Source organism: Ctenocephalides felis, unplaced genomic scaffold, assembly GCF_003426905.1.
Source record: "Ctenocephalides felis isolate EL2017-DRISC unplaced genomic scaffold, ASM342690v1 CF-g0.4_SCAFFOLD_01886, whole genome shotgun sequence".
Lineage (NCBI taxonomy): Eukaryota > Metazoa > Arthropoda > Insecta > Siphonaptera > Pulicidae > Ctenocephalides > Ctenocephalides felis.
This window is the reverse complement of record NW_020538040.1, coordinates 64,110,775-64,128,482: the sequence shown is the minus strand read 5'-3', so window position 1 is coordinate 64,128,482 and position 17,708 is coordinate 64,110,775. Positions and strand designations below refer to the sequence as shown.

Sequence of the window (17,708 nt, the reverse complement as noted above, 5' to 3'; positions counted from 1 at the left end):
ATTGAATTATTATCTTAATAAAATAATTAAATACTTTGTATTTAATTCTAATCATAATATTTATTATATCGTAGTCTCGAGGTCGAACTTACTCGAATATTGTAAAGTTTCTTGTGTACTATTTTTAAAGACGTAGCGATACAAAGAATAGTTAAAAAATATAAATTTCAAATAAGTCAAAATTTTTATGCTTTGGAATGCATTAGTGTATAACTTTTGCTTCCTATATGGTTTTTAGTTATTTTGATATATTTGAGTTATTTTTTTTATAGAATTGCTTTCAGTGATTTCTAAATTCCAACATCAATATATATATTAAACATCCATCAAATTAACAAGTTAAAATAAATGTAATGTAATTCGAAAATGACTATTATATAGTTAACGTTTGGAATTCAAATTCAACTGATCCTCAGTATAAATACCAAGAAATTAAATAAGGCTAATATTTTAAATTATATTATGGGTTCGCGGCATGATGTGGGCTGATGGACGTTCAGAAATCCAGTTTTGTGATTCTTTATTTGTATATTTAATTTAGTTTTGGATATATATATATATATATATATATATATATATATATATATTTGCTTTATCCGGCAAACAAAGCGCTATTCTTTTTTTTTCAAGTATCACAGTACCATTCATATAATTAAAATACTTGATTGAAAGTGATCTTACAAAACACTATCCTCTCTTCATTTACTTTGTTGGTGAATAGTTAATGATAATCTTTGTATTATCATTTTCTTTTATGAAAATTAAAATAACAATATAGAGGTTATGAAATAAATTAGACATGAACAAATATTAAATATTTTTGGGCTAAAATAAGTAAATATAACCTACATTCTTTGCGCTTCTTGCTCCATTTTTTCGAAGCATCGAAAACTCATCACATTTCTAAATTAAAATTAAAATTAAAATTAAAATTAATTAAAGTTTAAAATCCGCAGTATTATAAATATTATAATTTATTTTACTAGGTGTAAGTATCACTGAAGTTGAATGAACATAATTGTTATTTGTATTTTTGTATGATAATTTGTGGGAAACTGACGATATAAATTGTCTAAATACTTTTACATAATATTTAATATACAACATAAGAATCGACAGAATAATTGAATAAGCCTTATTATTTACATAAAAATATAAATTTTCATTTCAATTGAATCTCGTACCGCATATAGAGTATTAAAAACACAATTTATATTTCTGATACCGTGGAATTTTCTTTATTACAAGAGTTTAGATCAAATCAAAATTTTGTTGCTGTCCAATTATTTTCTTCTTCTTTACATTACTATTTAATGCATTATTGCTAATGAGTATAATGACGAGGTAAAATATTCCAGCTTGTCATCAGACACTAATAATTTTTAGTTACTTGTAAAACAAATATTTTATTTATTAATTTAGGTTTTATTACATTTTGTCAATATTTAAATAAAATCTATATATTAATTTACATTTTATTGCACCTTTATTGCGTAACGAGTTTCTGATACGGTATATTTCACGACACATGGACAAAGAAATTATTCAAACGGTTTTGGCTATTAAATAATTCAAAAACCTGATTTTAAAAAGAAAGCAAATCTATGAGATTGTATAGAAATATAGAGCTTTTATTTATAAAGTTTCCAAAAAGAAATGTTTACCAGAAAACCCGATTTGCGAATTTTACGTTTTCTCGATGATTAATGTCATTCTGAATCGTGTATAAGTGAGTGTGAAGCTCGATAAGGACTTGCATTCATTAGTTTTCGTATAACTTTCATTCATTAGTTTTCGTAAAACATTCGTATTTCTTTCGTTATTATTTCTTTGTCTTGTAGTCCTTGTAGCAATTATTTCTATCATATATCACGCATTCATTGTTATGACAGTATTAATTTTTAGCAAGAAAAATAGATGTATAGTTTCAACATTTTACCAAATTTTAAATGTTCAAAAAAATTAAAAATTCAATTCATATTTCTAAAAATAATTTAAACAATTTAAAACCCCCCTTCTAAACGAAATACATTGCGCTTCGAAATGTACGATTATAATGGTACATTAAAAGTGCAAATTTTTTGAAATCTGATCAATATAACAATAAATAATAATTCACACAGAAGACAAGTGAAACTTTCGATCCAATTCAATACAATCCAATTGAATTAGTTAAATACTAAAATCATTACATTTTAATAAATACTTTATAGATAATTGTTCCCAGAATCTGATGTCAGATTTTTTACTATTTACATTTTGACTTATATAAAATATTTTAAGCATTAGACAAAATTTGAAATAATAGAAATTTAATAATTTTGAAAGAATAAAATATTTAATATCATTAATAAGTGAAATGAAATAAAAACTAAAATCTATAATTTATTCTTTCAAATCGGCCAATACCAAACTACTTAATTTGTGATAGTTGTGATTCAAAACGTTTTAATTACTATTATTGTCATAAAATAGACTAGTTTCAATTCAAAAACCAATGTTTTTTTTTTAAATTCGCAAAACCCATTAATTCTTTGTTGATCCCGAAACCATAAAAATGTGTTTATGGTCGCTCAAATGAAGACACCAGGAGTATATTTCGTAAATATTTTAATGATACATGCAAAAAATCTGGCCAAAAAACGTTGTTTGAAAACAATGAATTTTCCATAACGACATAGTCAGCAGGGTCGCATGATTAGAAGAACAGGTAGTGAGACGATGCAGCGATCTTTATTGGACCGCAACTTTCGTATAGCAGTAAGATGATACAAGAGCGGATAAAACTCTTAAACTAGCTACGGGCTTTCTCATATATATATATATATATATATATATATATATATATATATATATATATTAGGGGGACCGGAAAGTAATGTCGTTTTCTTACGCTAAACTACAAACACATACATTTTTAACGAGTCTTTATTTTTAATCAATGATGTATTCCCCATCATTGTCAATAACCTTTTGCCATCCAGTGAGTAAATTTTCAATCCCTGATCGATAAAAATTAATTGGTTTTTCGGCAAAATATCTAGAGATGGCATTTTGGATATCATCCAAATTTGTAAATGTTTTGCCACTTAAAAAGTGTTGCAGCCCTCGGAACAAGTGGAAATCCGATGGTGCAACATCGGGCGAATATGGTGGATGAGGCAAAACGCTTCTGTGTTGTGTCGTTGAAGCAATAAGTTGCATGTGATTGATCGGTTAGCCTTATTCTGTTCGGACAGATTATGCGGGACCCAAACACCTGCTCTGCTTACTTTCCCAGTCTGCTTCAAATGTTCTTGGATGGTCGACCAAGGTTGGTTGAGACTGTTTGACAATTCCTCGATCGTCTGACACGGATTTGCTTCCACTTCCGCCCTTAACACGTCGTTGTCTAACGCTGATGGTCTTCCTGATCGATATGAGTCGGAAAGATCAAAATTACCCGATTTGAACTTGGAAAACCACCTTTGGCATTTATGAATTTTGTGCATTTGGATAAACATCGCAAATGTTTTTGGTAGCAACTGTTGCGTTATTTCCCTTGCGAAACTCAAAAAGCATGCAATGCCGGATGTGTACCTCTTCTGGTATTTGGCTGCCATTTTACCCAAAATTACAAAAAAAAAATTGTAATTCAAATGTCTATAAGTAAAGAAATCACTATGTCTCACAATGTCTTTGGTACGCCTCTGAACCAAACCATGAGCTGACAAATGACAATCAAGTATTGGCATGCGCAGAAACGACATTACTTTCCGGTCCCCCTATATATATATATATATATATATATATATATATATATATAGATATTTACAAAAACCATGACAAAACCACCTTCAAAATAAACTTGTGAAGGCGAAATACACGTTTGAAAAAATTACTGCAACACAACTGTAACAATGACGCACATCTGAAAGGATATATCTGTCATCCTATCGAATAAAGAGTTAAGTCAATTTTCTCTATTTTGCAAAGCATGATTTCAAAGTTCTATTCTAAGAGAAATAGTTCAAGACATTTTTGCCGAAATTCGACTTAACCACTTATTCCCTTGGATGACATTTGCATCCTATCAGATGATGTGCGTCATTGTCACAGTTTTGTCGCAGTAATTAATTCAAACGTGTATTTCGCCTTCACAAGTTTATTTTGAAGGTGGTTTTGTCATGTTTTTTGGAACTTACTTATTGTTATTTGTAATTATTTCTACTACATTTAATGAAGTTAAGCTAGTACTAGTGACTACTATGAATTTTATTGCAGTTGTCAGATGTTTGGTGCAATTTTAATTATTTATTCATTTTTGTTCATTTTCGGACAAAATGACATAGGGGAAGTACGGACAAAATGACACGGTGTTTTGTTTTTGAATGATATTTTTTTATTTAATGATAATATACCCAATCTCAATAATAATAATAATATACAATATATATAATAATAATATACAATATATATATAATAATAATATACAATCTCAATAATGATAATATACCCAGTCTTAATCGTTTTTTCTCATCTTTGGTTCATTGACTGCCAGTAATAAATGTGATAACATAAGTAGTATAAGTAGATAGTATTTTAATTCGGTATTCTTACTACAATAACATATTTATTAAAGAAAAAATGCATCCTACTATAAAATAACATTTTTTTCATATAGTACAGACAAAATGACATATAGAGTTAGGACATACTCAGATGCTAACTTTTAAGAAAGCAGTTCACAAACAATGCGTTTCGTCCTCTTTGAGACATTAGCACATGAGCATGAACCCAAATGGTACAAGTCATACATCGTAAGCAATCTTTGCCGGGCTGAGAAGGCTTCTTTTACCGGCGAATATTTTTGGTTTGATTTTAGCAAATAATTTTTGCATACTTGTAGTAGAAGGTAAAAGCCAATCGTCTTTGACCAGTTTTTTTGGCCCTGTAATGCTTGCAAAACAGTACTATGTCATTTAGTCCATTATATAAGTATGTCAATTTGTCCGAAATTGAACAAAAATGAATAATTAATCAAAATTCCAACAAAATTGATCGAAATCTTTAACACTGTCATAAGTTATTTGATTTTAATTGGATTAATTACGAATAGCAAAAAATAAACTTTTCAAGCCGCAAAACATTTTTTAACGAGTGTGACAATGACGCTGAACATCTGACTGGATTATTATAATAGCTTTCTTTATGTTAACGATCCAAAGAAATGTTAATAAAACTAGCCTATTTTTAAATAATGCCACTGCGTCATTTGCTCCATATATACCATTTTGTCCGTATTTTACTTACTTATACAATGGATAAATTAACATATAAAGTACGATTTTGTAAGCACTTCATAGTAGTTCGAGGCCAAGAAAAATGAAAATTAAAAACTGTAGAAGGTGATTGGCTTTTAACTCTTACTCTAACTACTACTTAAAACAGACCAAAGGATACACCTATTGAAAGAAGAGACTTGCATTAATTGCAAAGACCTCTTTTCACCCTCTGAGCCCAGCGATGGCTGGTTACGATGTATAATTTGTTTTCTCGGGGCTCATACTTTATGTGCAAAGTGTACCAAATGATTTATTTGTGATGCCTTCTTAAGAATTATATTCTCAGTATGTCCTTACCTTGTATGATATTTTGTTCGTACTATATAAACAAAATGGATATTGTAGTTAGTTAAATATGCAGTTGTAGTTCTCACTTAATTAAATGACTATGTTACTGGTAGTCTATGAATTTGGGATAGATGAGTAAAAAAATGAGACCGATTATAATACCATTAAATAAATATCGATAAATAACAAAACACCATGTCATTTTGTCCCTACTTCCCCGTTATTTTCAAGTCAGTTTCAATAGTTTTTTTATATAACCTCTAGAATAGCTTACATCTGATTGAGGTAAAAAAGGTCAACTGAACCTTTACACTGGTAAGATGTAAACAATAAGAACATAGTAAATAAAGAAGCTAAATGAAATACAAAATAGCAATTTTATAAGAGATAAATTAAATAAGTACATTTTTTTTATTATTTTGGATATTATTTACATCTGTCCAATGGACATTAGGTAAATTTTATGAATAACAAAATAACAAAGAAGCTGTCTGCAAAATAAACTATTGAATGCTTGAGAGAGTGCACAGTTGCAATCTCTCCTAATTTAAGAAAAGATTATGATCTAGATTGACTTGGAATGCCAGTTAGGTCCAAAGGCGATTTCCTTTTTAATCTTTTGGTGTAGTTTGCTGAGATGAGTGCTTTGGCGAGCCCGTTAGGATGGCTTTCCAGTCGGTGACTGTGTTTGATGGCGTATCTTGCAATTTCTTCTTCTACCGTATGTAGGCCCGTGTCCTGGTGGAGCAGCCATACCGGTACATATTTTGGGGCGTTCAGGATGATCCTTAGTATCTTATTTTGAAACTTTTGAATAATTTTTGTGTTGCTCTTAAATACTGTCCCCCAGAGTGCAATTCCGTAAGTCCATATGGGTTTTAGGATAACTTTATAGATCAATAGTTTGTTGTATGTCGATTAAATAAGTACATATTTTAACTCTGATGAAAAATTCTTCTAACGAAATTCCATACGAAGGTTAATAATTGTATTTCCAGATTCCAATTAAATAGAACTATAATGAATGAAACAGAAATACCTGCGGAAGTACAACTTATGATAGTAGTAAAAGTTATTAGTTTTTATCAATATATATTAAATTATACTTTTTAATTTTGTCGTAAAAATTAAACCTAAAAGTTAAACTGTATAGACCTGTGTAAATAACGTAGATATTATTCCGCAAAACCTCCTTAAAATTAAAAATATAATAATAAATCTTTGTAATGGAATGAATAGATTTGTGTCCCCGCCTATGGGGTAAATAGTGACAGATGACAATTTTTTCTATTACTATAAATTACCAAGCTTGTATAATAATATCCGAGATATCACAATATCAATTACTGTTAAATGAATGGCATTATTCTAAAACGTTTTTGCCCACGCATTTCTATATAATACAAAGATCTATCATACAATTATGATAGGAAACTTTTAAAATTAGTTGCATATTATTTTTTTCACAAACGAATTATGAAGTATTTTGATAACAATTTATTGTTATTTCAACTAATTATTTTATATTTAATTTATATTTTTTAAAATATTTCTGAAATTCATACTATTCTTTTTGAACAAAAAGTGCAAAAGAATAAAATTTAATTGCAACAGTTTTGATAAATTTTAAACTGTTACAGTTTTTTGCTGAAAATTTGAAATATTCACTTGTTCGGAACTTGCTAACAATAAAAAAATATTCCAATTTCTTAGGATCCTAATTTCTAGAAATCTTATAATTTTTTATATTAATTAAAATCATTAAAATCAAGATTTATGTTTACATAATAAGTCTTATTTGTATGCTTTTTGCGAATCTTACGGAAACCTAGACAACATAATACTAAAATACCGGTTAAAATCATTACAAGTTTTGATAAATGTTCCATAAATAAAGCCCAAACAATTCCAAAGTCTTATTTTTAATTTTGAAGGGATTTTACGAAACAATAGCTGTATTATTCAACCGATGTAACATATAAATTTCATTTTTATTCATCAGCAGAGTTAGAATGATTATTCATTTGATTTATCTCTTGTAAAATTGCTTTTTTACGTTATAATTTTTTATTGATTTTAATATGGTTTTTTATTCATTATATTTTATTGTTTACACCTTTACCAGGGCAAATGTTCAGTTACTCTTTTTTACCCACCTACGCGATAGCTTTTATAGAGGTTATATAAAAAACTGTTGAATCTAACTTAAAATTAACAATATGTTTTATAACACAATTAATTATCAGTTAATTTCCAACCAGTGGGGCGCGCTCACTCAGGAGGGCGCGTACATCTGTTTCCAGAATACTAAATAACCCTAAACTTATAAAATGAATTTAAAAATAAACAAAAAATAATTAGTTTTTATGCTATTGTTACATAATATTGCATATTAATTTGTAGTCTGATAATCTCAGTTGAGTATTTTTACTTTATAAAATTAAATTGTTGCAAAAATTAAGGAGGGCGCAACTTTTTTTTTTATTAGAGCAGAGGACGCGGTCCAAAAAAGGTTGGAAACCACTAATTATTACCACTAATTTTTATTGATGGTGGACCTTTCCACCCGCGGACTTTTAAGCCCTGGTCTATTCTAATCTAAATCGGTCAATCTATTCTTACAAATGTATGGCAAAATAATTATATCTTAATTACTCAAAATCATCAGGTTTTATTATCAAGCACATCAAAACGTTTAACTTTATTTTTTTATATATTTCAATAGCTTACCCTACAAAAAATTACAGATTTATAATATGACTGGAAACAAAACTAGTGGTGTATGGAATCGTGCCTTAAGGCAAATTGCTCGAATTTCTCGTACCTCAATGAAATATTCGAGAAATAATAAATGCATTCAAAAAGATTATTATAATTATTTGAAGTGTTATAAGTGATGTTTAAAATTTAAGCTAGAATTAGAATTAAAATACGAATAATTTTTCTACATTCAATTTTTTTTTTTAAATTATAAAAAAATCTTTCCCCAATTGCAATCGTTTCGTCAACACAAGTAGAAAGTTTTATAAATTATTTAAATCGGATGCTTAGTTTTTTGCACATTTAGAGTATCTCCGAAACGGCTGGACCTGCTTTGCCAAAAATTAAATACCACTTCTCCCCATCATTACGAATCCAATGCTTTTTGGATCATTCAAATCGGTTGATCCGTTCTTATAAATACTAACAATTTTAGCATTTTTTGCTCCATATCTCCAAAGCCGCTGGACCTGCTTTTGCCAAAAACTAATCCGCACATTTCCCTATCAAGAGGAATCGATTGTTCTTTGAATTTGTCAAATCGGTTCATCCACACGCCCGAAATCGTCAACGAAAAATTGTCTCCACACATACACACACACACACACACATACACACATACATCCATTTTTTCTGAGGTATGCTAAAATGTTCAGAAACCTCTGAAAAGTGAAGATATGCAAAAATTTCATTCTCGATTTTTGGTCCATTACTAAGTTAATAAAATACAAAAAATACATCTATTAATTTTAAAAAGTTTTTAAATTATTTGTTACAATTGCTTTACACTTTGAGAAACTGAAAACAACTATTTGAATCAAATCCGTTGTATACCTTTCAAGGTACTGTTCGTAAATTTCCTGCGTCCTAATAATTCCGTGAATGACACCAGTGACGCAAATCCATAAAATAATTTAAAAAATATTTCGTTGAATGAAGTTGTTTGTGTAATTCGCAACTGCTTCTTTGCGTCTTTTTTCACGATTCGCTCTATCCCCCGTTACGGTGTATAAAAGTGACAGTTGTTTAAAAAATAACAACACTGTGTTGTGAACATCCAGCTCGTTAACTTGCTAATTTCATTCGATCGATAATCAAATTTAAAATCAATTAATTATTAGTGACGTAGTGACATATATTTGTTCGAATATACCTCAGACATGTTTGGAATTCTTTCGGTCGGCCTTGCCTTCATGTGCGCGGTTCAGGGTGCACAGCTTCGTAAGTTCTAATTTTTTTTTTTGTGGAATAAAATTGTGTGTATGATCGTTTTCTAATTTTGAACTAATATACGAATTTGAAAATCGTTTTCCTTATGTAAATTACGATATATACATACTGAGTGTTGATTTTCAGCCAATCGTCGAAATAAAAGAAAACAAATAAATAATAAAATATTTATTTATACTTTTTTTGCAATTTTTGTTAATACATTATCTAAAAAAATTTTTACAAAGTTTAAAAAAATTAATTTTAAAGTTAAAATATATTATAGATTAAAAGATAAAATTAAAGTAAAAAATTGATACAGACCACACCAGGAAAAACAATAATAATTTTTTTTTGTTAATAAACATATAGAAAATAAACAATATAAAGTAAACATTTTTTCGGTTTTAAATTTAAACTGAAGATTTGTGTAATGGAAGTCTTGAGCAAAGAACCGAACACATCCGATGAAATAAAATATGATGAAATATATATATATGAAATAATTTTTCAGATGGTGATAAAAGTGTTGATGAAACAACATACTTCTTAACAGGCATCCATCCAGATAATAAAATAGAAATAAAACAAACAATGTTTTCTTAAAATAAATTTAATCGATCTATACTTTTCGAGTTCAATTTGACTCTTTCTTAGTTGAAACAAATTTACAAAAAATGACAAAGAAATATATGTAAATTTAATTTAATTAAAATTAAAATTAAAATATAAAATATAAAACTAAAATTAATATTAAAATATAAAAATATTAAATTAAAATTAAAATTAAAAATTGAAATTAAAATTAAAACTAAAATTAAAATTAAAATTAAAATTAAAATTAAAATTAAAATTAAAATATAGTTACATATTTTTTATTGTCATTTTTCGTAGTTTTGTTTTCACCGAGGAAGAGTCAAATGGGGACGCGAAACGTATGGATCGATTAAATTTTTTTTTTTTTAATTTTTTAGTTTTATTTTTATTTTATTATCTGGATGAATGCCTGTCTAGAAATATTTTGTTTAATCAACACACACATACACACACACACACACACACACACACACACATATATATATATATATATATATATATATATATATATATATATATATATATATATATATATTAAATGCAAGTTATTATTAAAATTGGTTCAAATTACAATATTATTTAAAATATTTTTTTTAGATAAAAAAGTAAATAATAAAACAAGAAAATAAATAAAACAGTGATTAATTATTCTACATTTATTATTTATATGGTTCATATTTACCTACTTCATCTACTTATTATAATTTTATTTACCTTTATACTATATTATACGAAGTATGTTTTGTTTTTTGTTTAAATTGAGTAATTCTAAACAAATCCGTATCACCGCTTCTTCAAATAAAAGTATTTCCCAATCTGATTCACGGTGTTATTTTATAGACTAAAAGTTGAAGTTTAATTTTTTGAATGTCAAGAGTGAAATTTTGCCTTAAGGTAAATTGCATGCACTTTCCGAAGTCCAAAAATAATAGATTTACAAAAATTGTAAATTAAAAAGTTAATAATTATAACAGGAATTGTTTACAAAAAGAAAATTGCATTTTTTTAGTTAAATGGTAGTGGGTAATACAATTTTAAGAATTGTCGTATTTTTTAAAATATATTTTCAAAAATTCAAAAAAGCTGATATTTGCAAACAGTCGATTCAAGCGGCATTACTCCCAATTAATTTGATATATTTCAATCTAAAATAAAATTTCGCAAAGATAGTTACAATTTTCTAAAAAAAGGACGATTAATTGTTCTATTACTATTTACTATTAAAATAAACTCAACTATTATTTGAAAAGAAACCGTTAAACCTATCATCTAAGAAAAGTGATACCAAACAGATCGTTTATAAACAAACTAACTATAAGGATTATTGCAGATAGTCTAGGATTCTTTGAAAAATAAAAAATTAATCATTTTAAAAATAATCATATATATATATATATATATATATATATATATAGTATTGCAATAAATATTAAAGTTTCAATTGTTATTTTGACCAATCATTGCCAAACACTCATCAACGTTAACTGCATCAGATGTCTTTCCATTTGAAATTTAACTTTTTTTATTTGATATATAATTTTCTGATAGAATATAGACAAAAAATATTCTCCTAATTACGAACAAACGGTTCGATAAATTTTCACTTGAAATCAATGGGAATTGAAATGTTATAATAACTGAAACCATACCATTTGAACTTTTAAAATAGTCCGAAAATCAGTGTTAACCCAACGGACATATTTCTTTTAAATTTATCTATTTGTATATAAATTTGCTTTATAAATTTTCCAAATTGAGTATAATACGATTCAGAATGACTTGTAGCGGCGGAAATATATGATGAAACTGGATTCTCGGGCGAGACAAAATCTTCCGCGTCGGAAATATAAAAAGCTAAATATATCCCAAATATAAAAAATATGTAAAAAAAACTTTAATAAATAACCCATTATAAATGAACGTGTTTTTGTATCTTCTACAAGTTTATATATTATATATACGTTTTGTTTATATTGTTAACTATGTAGACCTAAATAATTTTCAATTAAAATTTATTTAATAATTTATGCTAATTTATAGCTAATTGTTTTATATTGACAATTTTATTAATAATTAATAATTAATAATTGATAAATTATATTGATACATTTAAAAAATATCTTGTATATATATGTATATATATATATATATATATATATATATATATATATATATATATATTGCACAAATGCGAGAAAGTAAAAAATTTAGTAAAGTCGTAAATACAGTTGCAAGATTGATGATTGAATTTAAATATTTTTGAATAAATTATGTCATTATATTTAAATTAAATAAATATTAAATTCAATTATAAACGCTTCCAATATTCAAATTATCTTGTTCATTAAATTTTTAACTTTGAAATATGCATATAATGAAAACTATGTATTGTATAGGAATGTGAATATTAAGATATAATCTTGAAACAAAAAAAAAACAGAACGATAATTTTCTAGGTACTTTTTATTATTTATTTTATTATTTTATTTTTATTATTTATTAGAAATACTGTTCAAAAACTATATGTTCATCTCTCACAAGGTCAAAACGACAAGGACATAAAAAACATAATGTTAATTTATCCTTGTGCAAGGTTTTGGACAGTGTTTCGAAGTTCATTAAACAAAGATATATAAATTAAAAAAAACCTTTATAAAACATTCATAAAGCTTTTATTTGTGTGACGGCTGATCATTAAAATTAAGCTCATATGTATATATATATATATATATATATATATATATATATATATATATATATATGAGTGTGTGTGTGAGTGGTCGGGGTCATGAGTTCGAATCTTGCTCTAGTCAACCTAGCATCGTGCAGTAGAGATGCCCATTTTCACTTGAAAATATAAATAAGAAATATGTTAACTATATATATATATATATATATATATATATATATATATATATACTAGCTGACCCGACAGACGTTGTTCTGTACTCATGTCTACAATTTTTCAATTTTTTATACTAATATTTACTGCTTAGTTAAAAATAATAATTACTGTTTTTTGAATTACTATTTACACCAATATATGAGTGATGTTGAATGTAGAACTATTTCAAATAAAATGATTGTTCTCAATTCCCACAGTTAACACTTTAATTATTCATTTAACAAATATTAAAAAATGTTCAATAAAATTGTATATTAAAAATTATACACTGCGATTTATAGAACAAATTTATTTCCAATAGCTCAATTTATTTTATTGCATTTAAGGGTTATATAGTATTTTTAGTCATACCTGTAGATGTAGATGTATAAATGAATGATTTTTTGTTTATTCACGACTAAAACATTGATTTTCCAAATTTATCACACTAAAAATAATCGTATGCCTTTGTGATTTATGGTTATAGCATAAGATATACGTGTTGAAAATTGAAATCTTTTAAAAAGTACAACAAATTCAGAAAGAATTAATATATAGCATTCGCGGCAAAGGTGCAATATCACCTTTTATTTTTCTACCCAAAATATATGCTTCAATAATGTTGCCTATAATTTTTATAATTTCGTACCATATTTTAACTGGCTTTTAGTAATTTTAATATCTAAATTACATTTTTTTCTCCAATAAATCAATATACATTATTGCTTAAGTTTATATTTGAAGTGAATTAATTTGTCAAATCCTGTTCACATGTGCTCTATTCAACTTACAATCAACAAAATTATTGCTCTGTGAATTTTTTTACTGTGCTCCAATTTACTTGATATTTTGGAAATAGGCTAATCTTTATCTTAATTTCAATGTTTTTAACAATTTGCACTCCGTCACCATCCACAGCATTAATTGGATTATTACTCTTTTAATTCTGATTTTATCAGAACTTGTAATACACTATTTTAAAGGTGATTAAATGAGCTACAACTTTCTCTATCATTAATTTTACCGTAACTTCTCTTATTGTAAAACGGCGAAGGGTTAAAAGGCTCGAAAGACCTCTGGTTGCTTAATTAATCATACATCTATCAATATTTGGGTAACGAAATAATAATAAACAATAATAATTAGTCAGAAAAATACCTCGAATTTTCATATATATATATATACTTTTATACGTATTCTTTCAGAGGTATTATGATGAGAAATTGGTTGTTTTTTTTAAATGTTTTTTTTTCATGAAATCATGAGTTTTTTGAAAATCATTTGTACTAAAGTTGTGGTATTTTCTAGAATCCATCAAGATCTCTTAAACCAAGTTAATTCTAGATTGAATACGATTATTTTTAATTTTGGTGGATATGGCACTCAAAGTATTTGATTTAAATGAAAAAAAAAACATTGCATGCGTCCTTTATCTGCATGATAGCTCACTCATTTTACACGCAGAAGTACTCATTTTAAAGCTTATTTTGAGCACTATAAAAACCCATTTTCATATCTAGCCTAATAATGTTCCTAAAACACTATAAAATAACGATTTATTAAGATTTTAATTGATATAATTCTGTTCATTACATGATTTTCGTTAAGATGTATATTTTTGAAGGTGTTAGCAAAAAATGATGAAAAACGCAAAAAAGAAACAAATATTCAGTAGCCAGTAACTTGAAAAGTATTCCTTTTTTGAAAAACATTATTAAATATTTTCCTCGTATAATTAGTTCTTTTATCGATACCCAACGTTATTTTGAAAAAAGTAAAATTACACCACTGAAAAGAAATGTCATCCACCCGAGAAGTGGTAAAGGATTCTAAATTGTTTTCACTTCTGAAGAGTAAGATAAACCTAGTTCCAAAATTCCAAACAAATTGGAAAACAGTAAAAATTTCAGACCCAAAGCGCTCCATTGAGTAAATATTCCGTACCCAATGACAAACATATGAATTTTTGACACAATGAAACTTCTAAATAATTTTTTTTGTATTGCGACTTAGTATAGTAAGGCAAAACGACTGCAAATTGAATATGTTTGAGCGCAATCACTTATGGCTCGCTCCTTTGCGCGAATTCGTACGGCGAATCTGTTCGCAAAGTGCGCAAACAAAATTATTGCAAGCAAAAGCAAACCACGCGCACGTCAGACGCATGCGCAGACTGCATCACTTGTCAAATGCTTGTTATATTATTTGCATCTTATATTAATTTAATTTTTGGCGCATCTCAGCTGCTTTTCGGCATTAATAATGTAGACATTACATTTTCCTTATTCATAATTATGAATTTATTATATTCTAATATCGCCTTAGCCTATAAGTGAATAGAAATGATCGGCAAATGACAGTCCTCAATTATTTTTAATGTCAAACTAAGCTTCAAATATTTTCAAGGGCAAACAATGATAAGCGGTTTTTTGTAATTTTTTCTATTTATTTCTACAATTTAGCTATATTTCTATGAATCAAAACATTCTAAAAAATTTCCCGAACAAACTTCAGGAAGATTCATAAAAATCCGAATTATAGTTTAGAAGGAAATATGAAACTTACATTGTTACAGAAGAATTTTATATATAAGATATATATTTATATTTTTTTGCCAAAATTCGACTTAACCATTTATTCACTGGGATAATATATCACGGCAAAATCACGTCACCAAAATATCAATTAAGTAATTCTAGTATATTTATGCATTTACATCTGAGTGGTATGCAAAGATAAAAGTAGTACTTGATTGTTATCCATAAAATGGTAGAATATTATAAGATCTATTAAACAGTTTTACTATTAAACACTAAGTTGTCCCTTAGCGCCGGACAGTAAACATATTGATATTTTTGTGAGAATTGACCTAATTCATTCTAATTATGTAATTTTGTTCCGCATGAGTGCTAACGATCACAACATACTCCATTTTTCGTATTTCCTAGTCAAAGAATGAAAATCTTATGATGAATGCTCCGGCTGAGAGCATCGGCGTGGCCCAGCCAAAAGGGTGAATAAATAGTGATTTTTTTTGCAATATTTGTCAAACACACATGTGCAGAAATTCCAGAGTGTAGAGATGTCTACATATGTGTTCAATGCAGGTTATTTTGAAATGTCCGGTACTAGGTGCCACTTCGTAAAATCATATTTTTTGTTACCAAAGTTTGATTGATAGTATTAATTATTTTCTAGCAAAGGTTGCGTTTTTGTTAATTTAGATTGATTCTAACTTTGTTAGCTAACATAAGTCACAATTTAATAAACATTTCGTAAAATATTTTTTGATTTATTTATAAATATCCTTAGGTGTCCGGCACTCGGGGACTTCCCCCTAATACAAAAATATATATGATATTGTTATAGAAAAAAAACATTTATTTTTTTCATTCCGATCATCCGAATCTCAGCTTGATATATTGCCATTACGAATTACCTTATAAATTATTACATTTATTAGAATATAATAAAATGTATCTCGGTGCATATCAAATGTGATGAAAAAAGTGAAACGATTCTCATTAATATGCCGTACATAGTGAATCGATAAATTATAATTATTCACTTTAATATGTCATCATATTCATTTATAAAATAACAAATTATATACTAAATAACAAGTTTCTCAAGTGTACTTATAATTAAAAAAAGATATTTGACTGAAAGTTCCAATACGTAATAGGATCTAAACTATAGAGATTTGCACAATGAATTTTGTTTTGTCAATAATCAGTCTTGTAAAATTGCTTCTTTAACTTAATTTGCTTTTTTATTCACGATTTTCTATTGTTTACACCTTTGCCAGAGTAAAATTTTATTTTTTTTATCCCACACACGTGTTAGCTTTCATGGACGTTAACAGAAGAAAATAATTTTGTTATGAATATTGCCGTTTATCTCCAGATAGCAACGTCGTAAAAATCAAGACAATGGCTGATTATACATCTTTTTCCCTTTGCTTTCAAATATTGCTACAAAATTCTTAACTTTACTTGTTTTCAAGATATCGGTGGTGGACCTTTTCACCCGCCACCTTTAAGCCCCGCTCTACCCTATATAATAACTAGATTAAATAACGTAAATAATGGCAAATAAATATACTAATGACACACTAACAAATATTGATTAAAATAAAGCCAACTATTATCTACATTACTTTGGTGGCATTACAAGACTTTTAAAAATTATTTTATTTTAAAAATTTAACTGAAATTTTTATTAATTATTTTTTGTAATATTACTTTATTGACATTGAAAATTTAGAACATAACATACAGACATTTAAACCATAACAAACAAACAAAATAAAACAAATTATTTAGTATACTGTACTTGTATATCATTGTAGAGTCTATATACAGTACGTGAGTGCAGCTTTGAGCACCCACGCTTTAAAACTCATTGCAAAAATACGTAGATCTATTATAAAATATACGAAGGAAACAAATTAATATCTGTAGATCTCAATCAATTCTCAGCTGATTTTTATTTGCTGATTGTTTTTTCCTTCTAAATTATATGCATCTATTCCTTCAAGGAATAATAAGCAAATTTGTTGAAGTGGCTGGGTCATATCAAACACTTCTTCAGAGGTCAGTCGTTCAGAAATATAAAAATAGTTGACTACATTATTTATGTTTTCA

General features: G+C 27.1%; 1 protein-coding gene and 1 pseudogene across 1 annotated transcript in view; one reads left to right on the top strand and one right to left on the bottom strand.

The window, feature by feature from the left end:
* Positions 1 to 3,089: 3,089 nt before the first annotated feature.
* Positions 3,090 to 3,561, bottom strand: LOC113375212 (annotated as a pseudogene).
* A 2,714-nt stretch (positions 3,562 to 6,275) lies between these two features.
* LOC113375211 (protein takeout-like) overlaps positions 6,276 to 17,708 on the top strand; it is a 31,166-nt gene continuing 19,733 nt past the window's right edge. The window contains exon 1 of the mRNA XM_026615157.1: positions 6,276 to 6,333. Coding sequence (XP_026470942.1) covers positions 6,276 to 6,333 — 58 coding nt within the window. The remainder of the gene's footprint in view (positions 6,334 to 17,708) is intronic.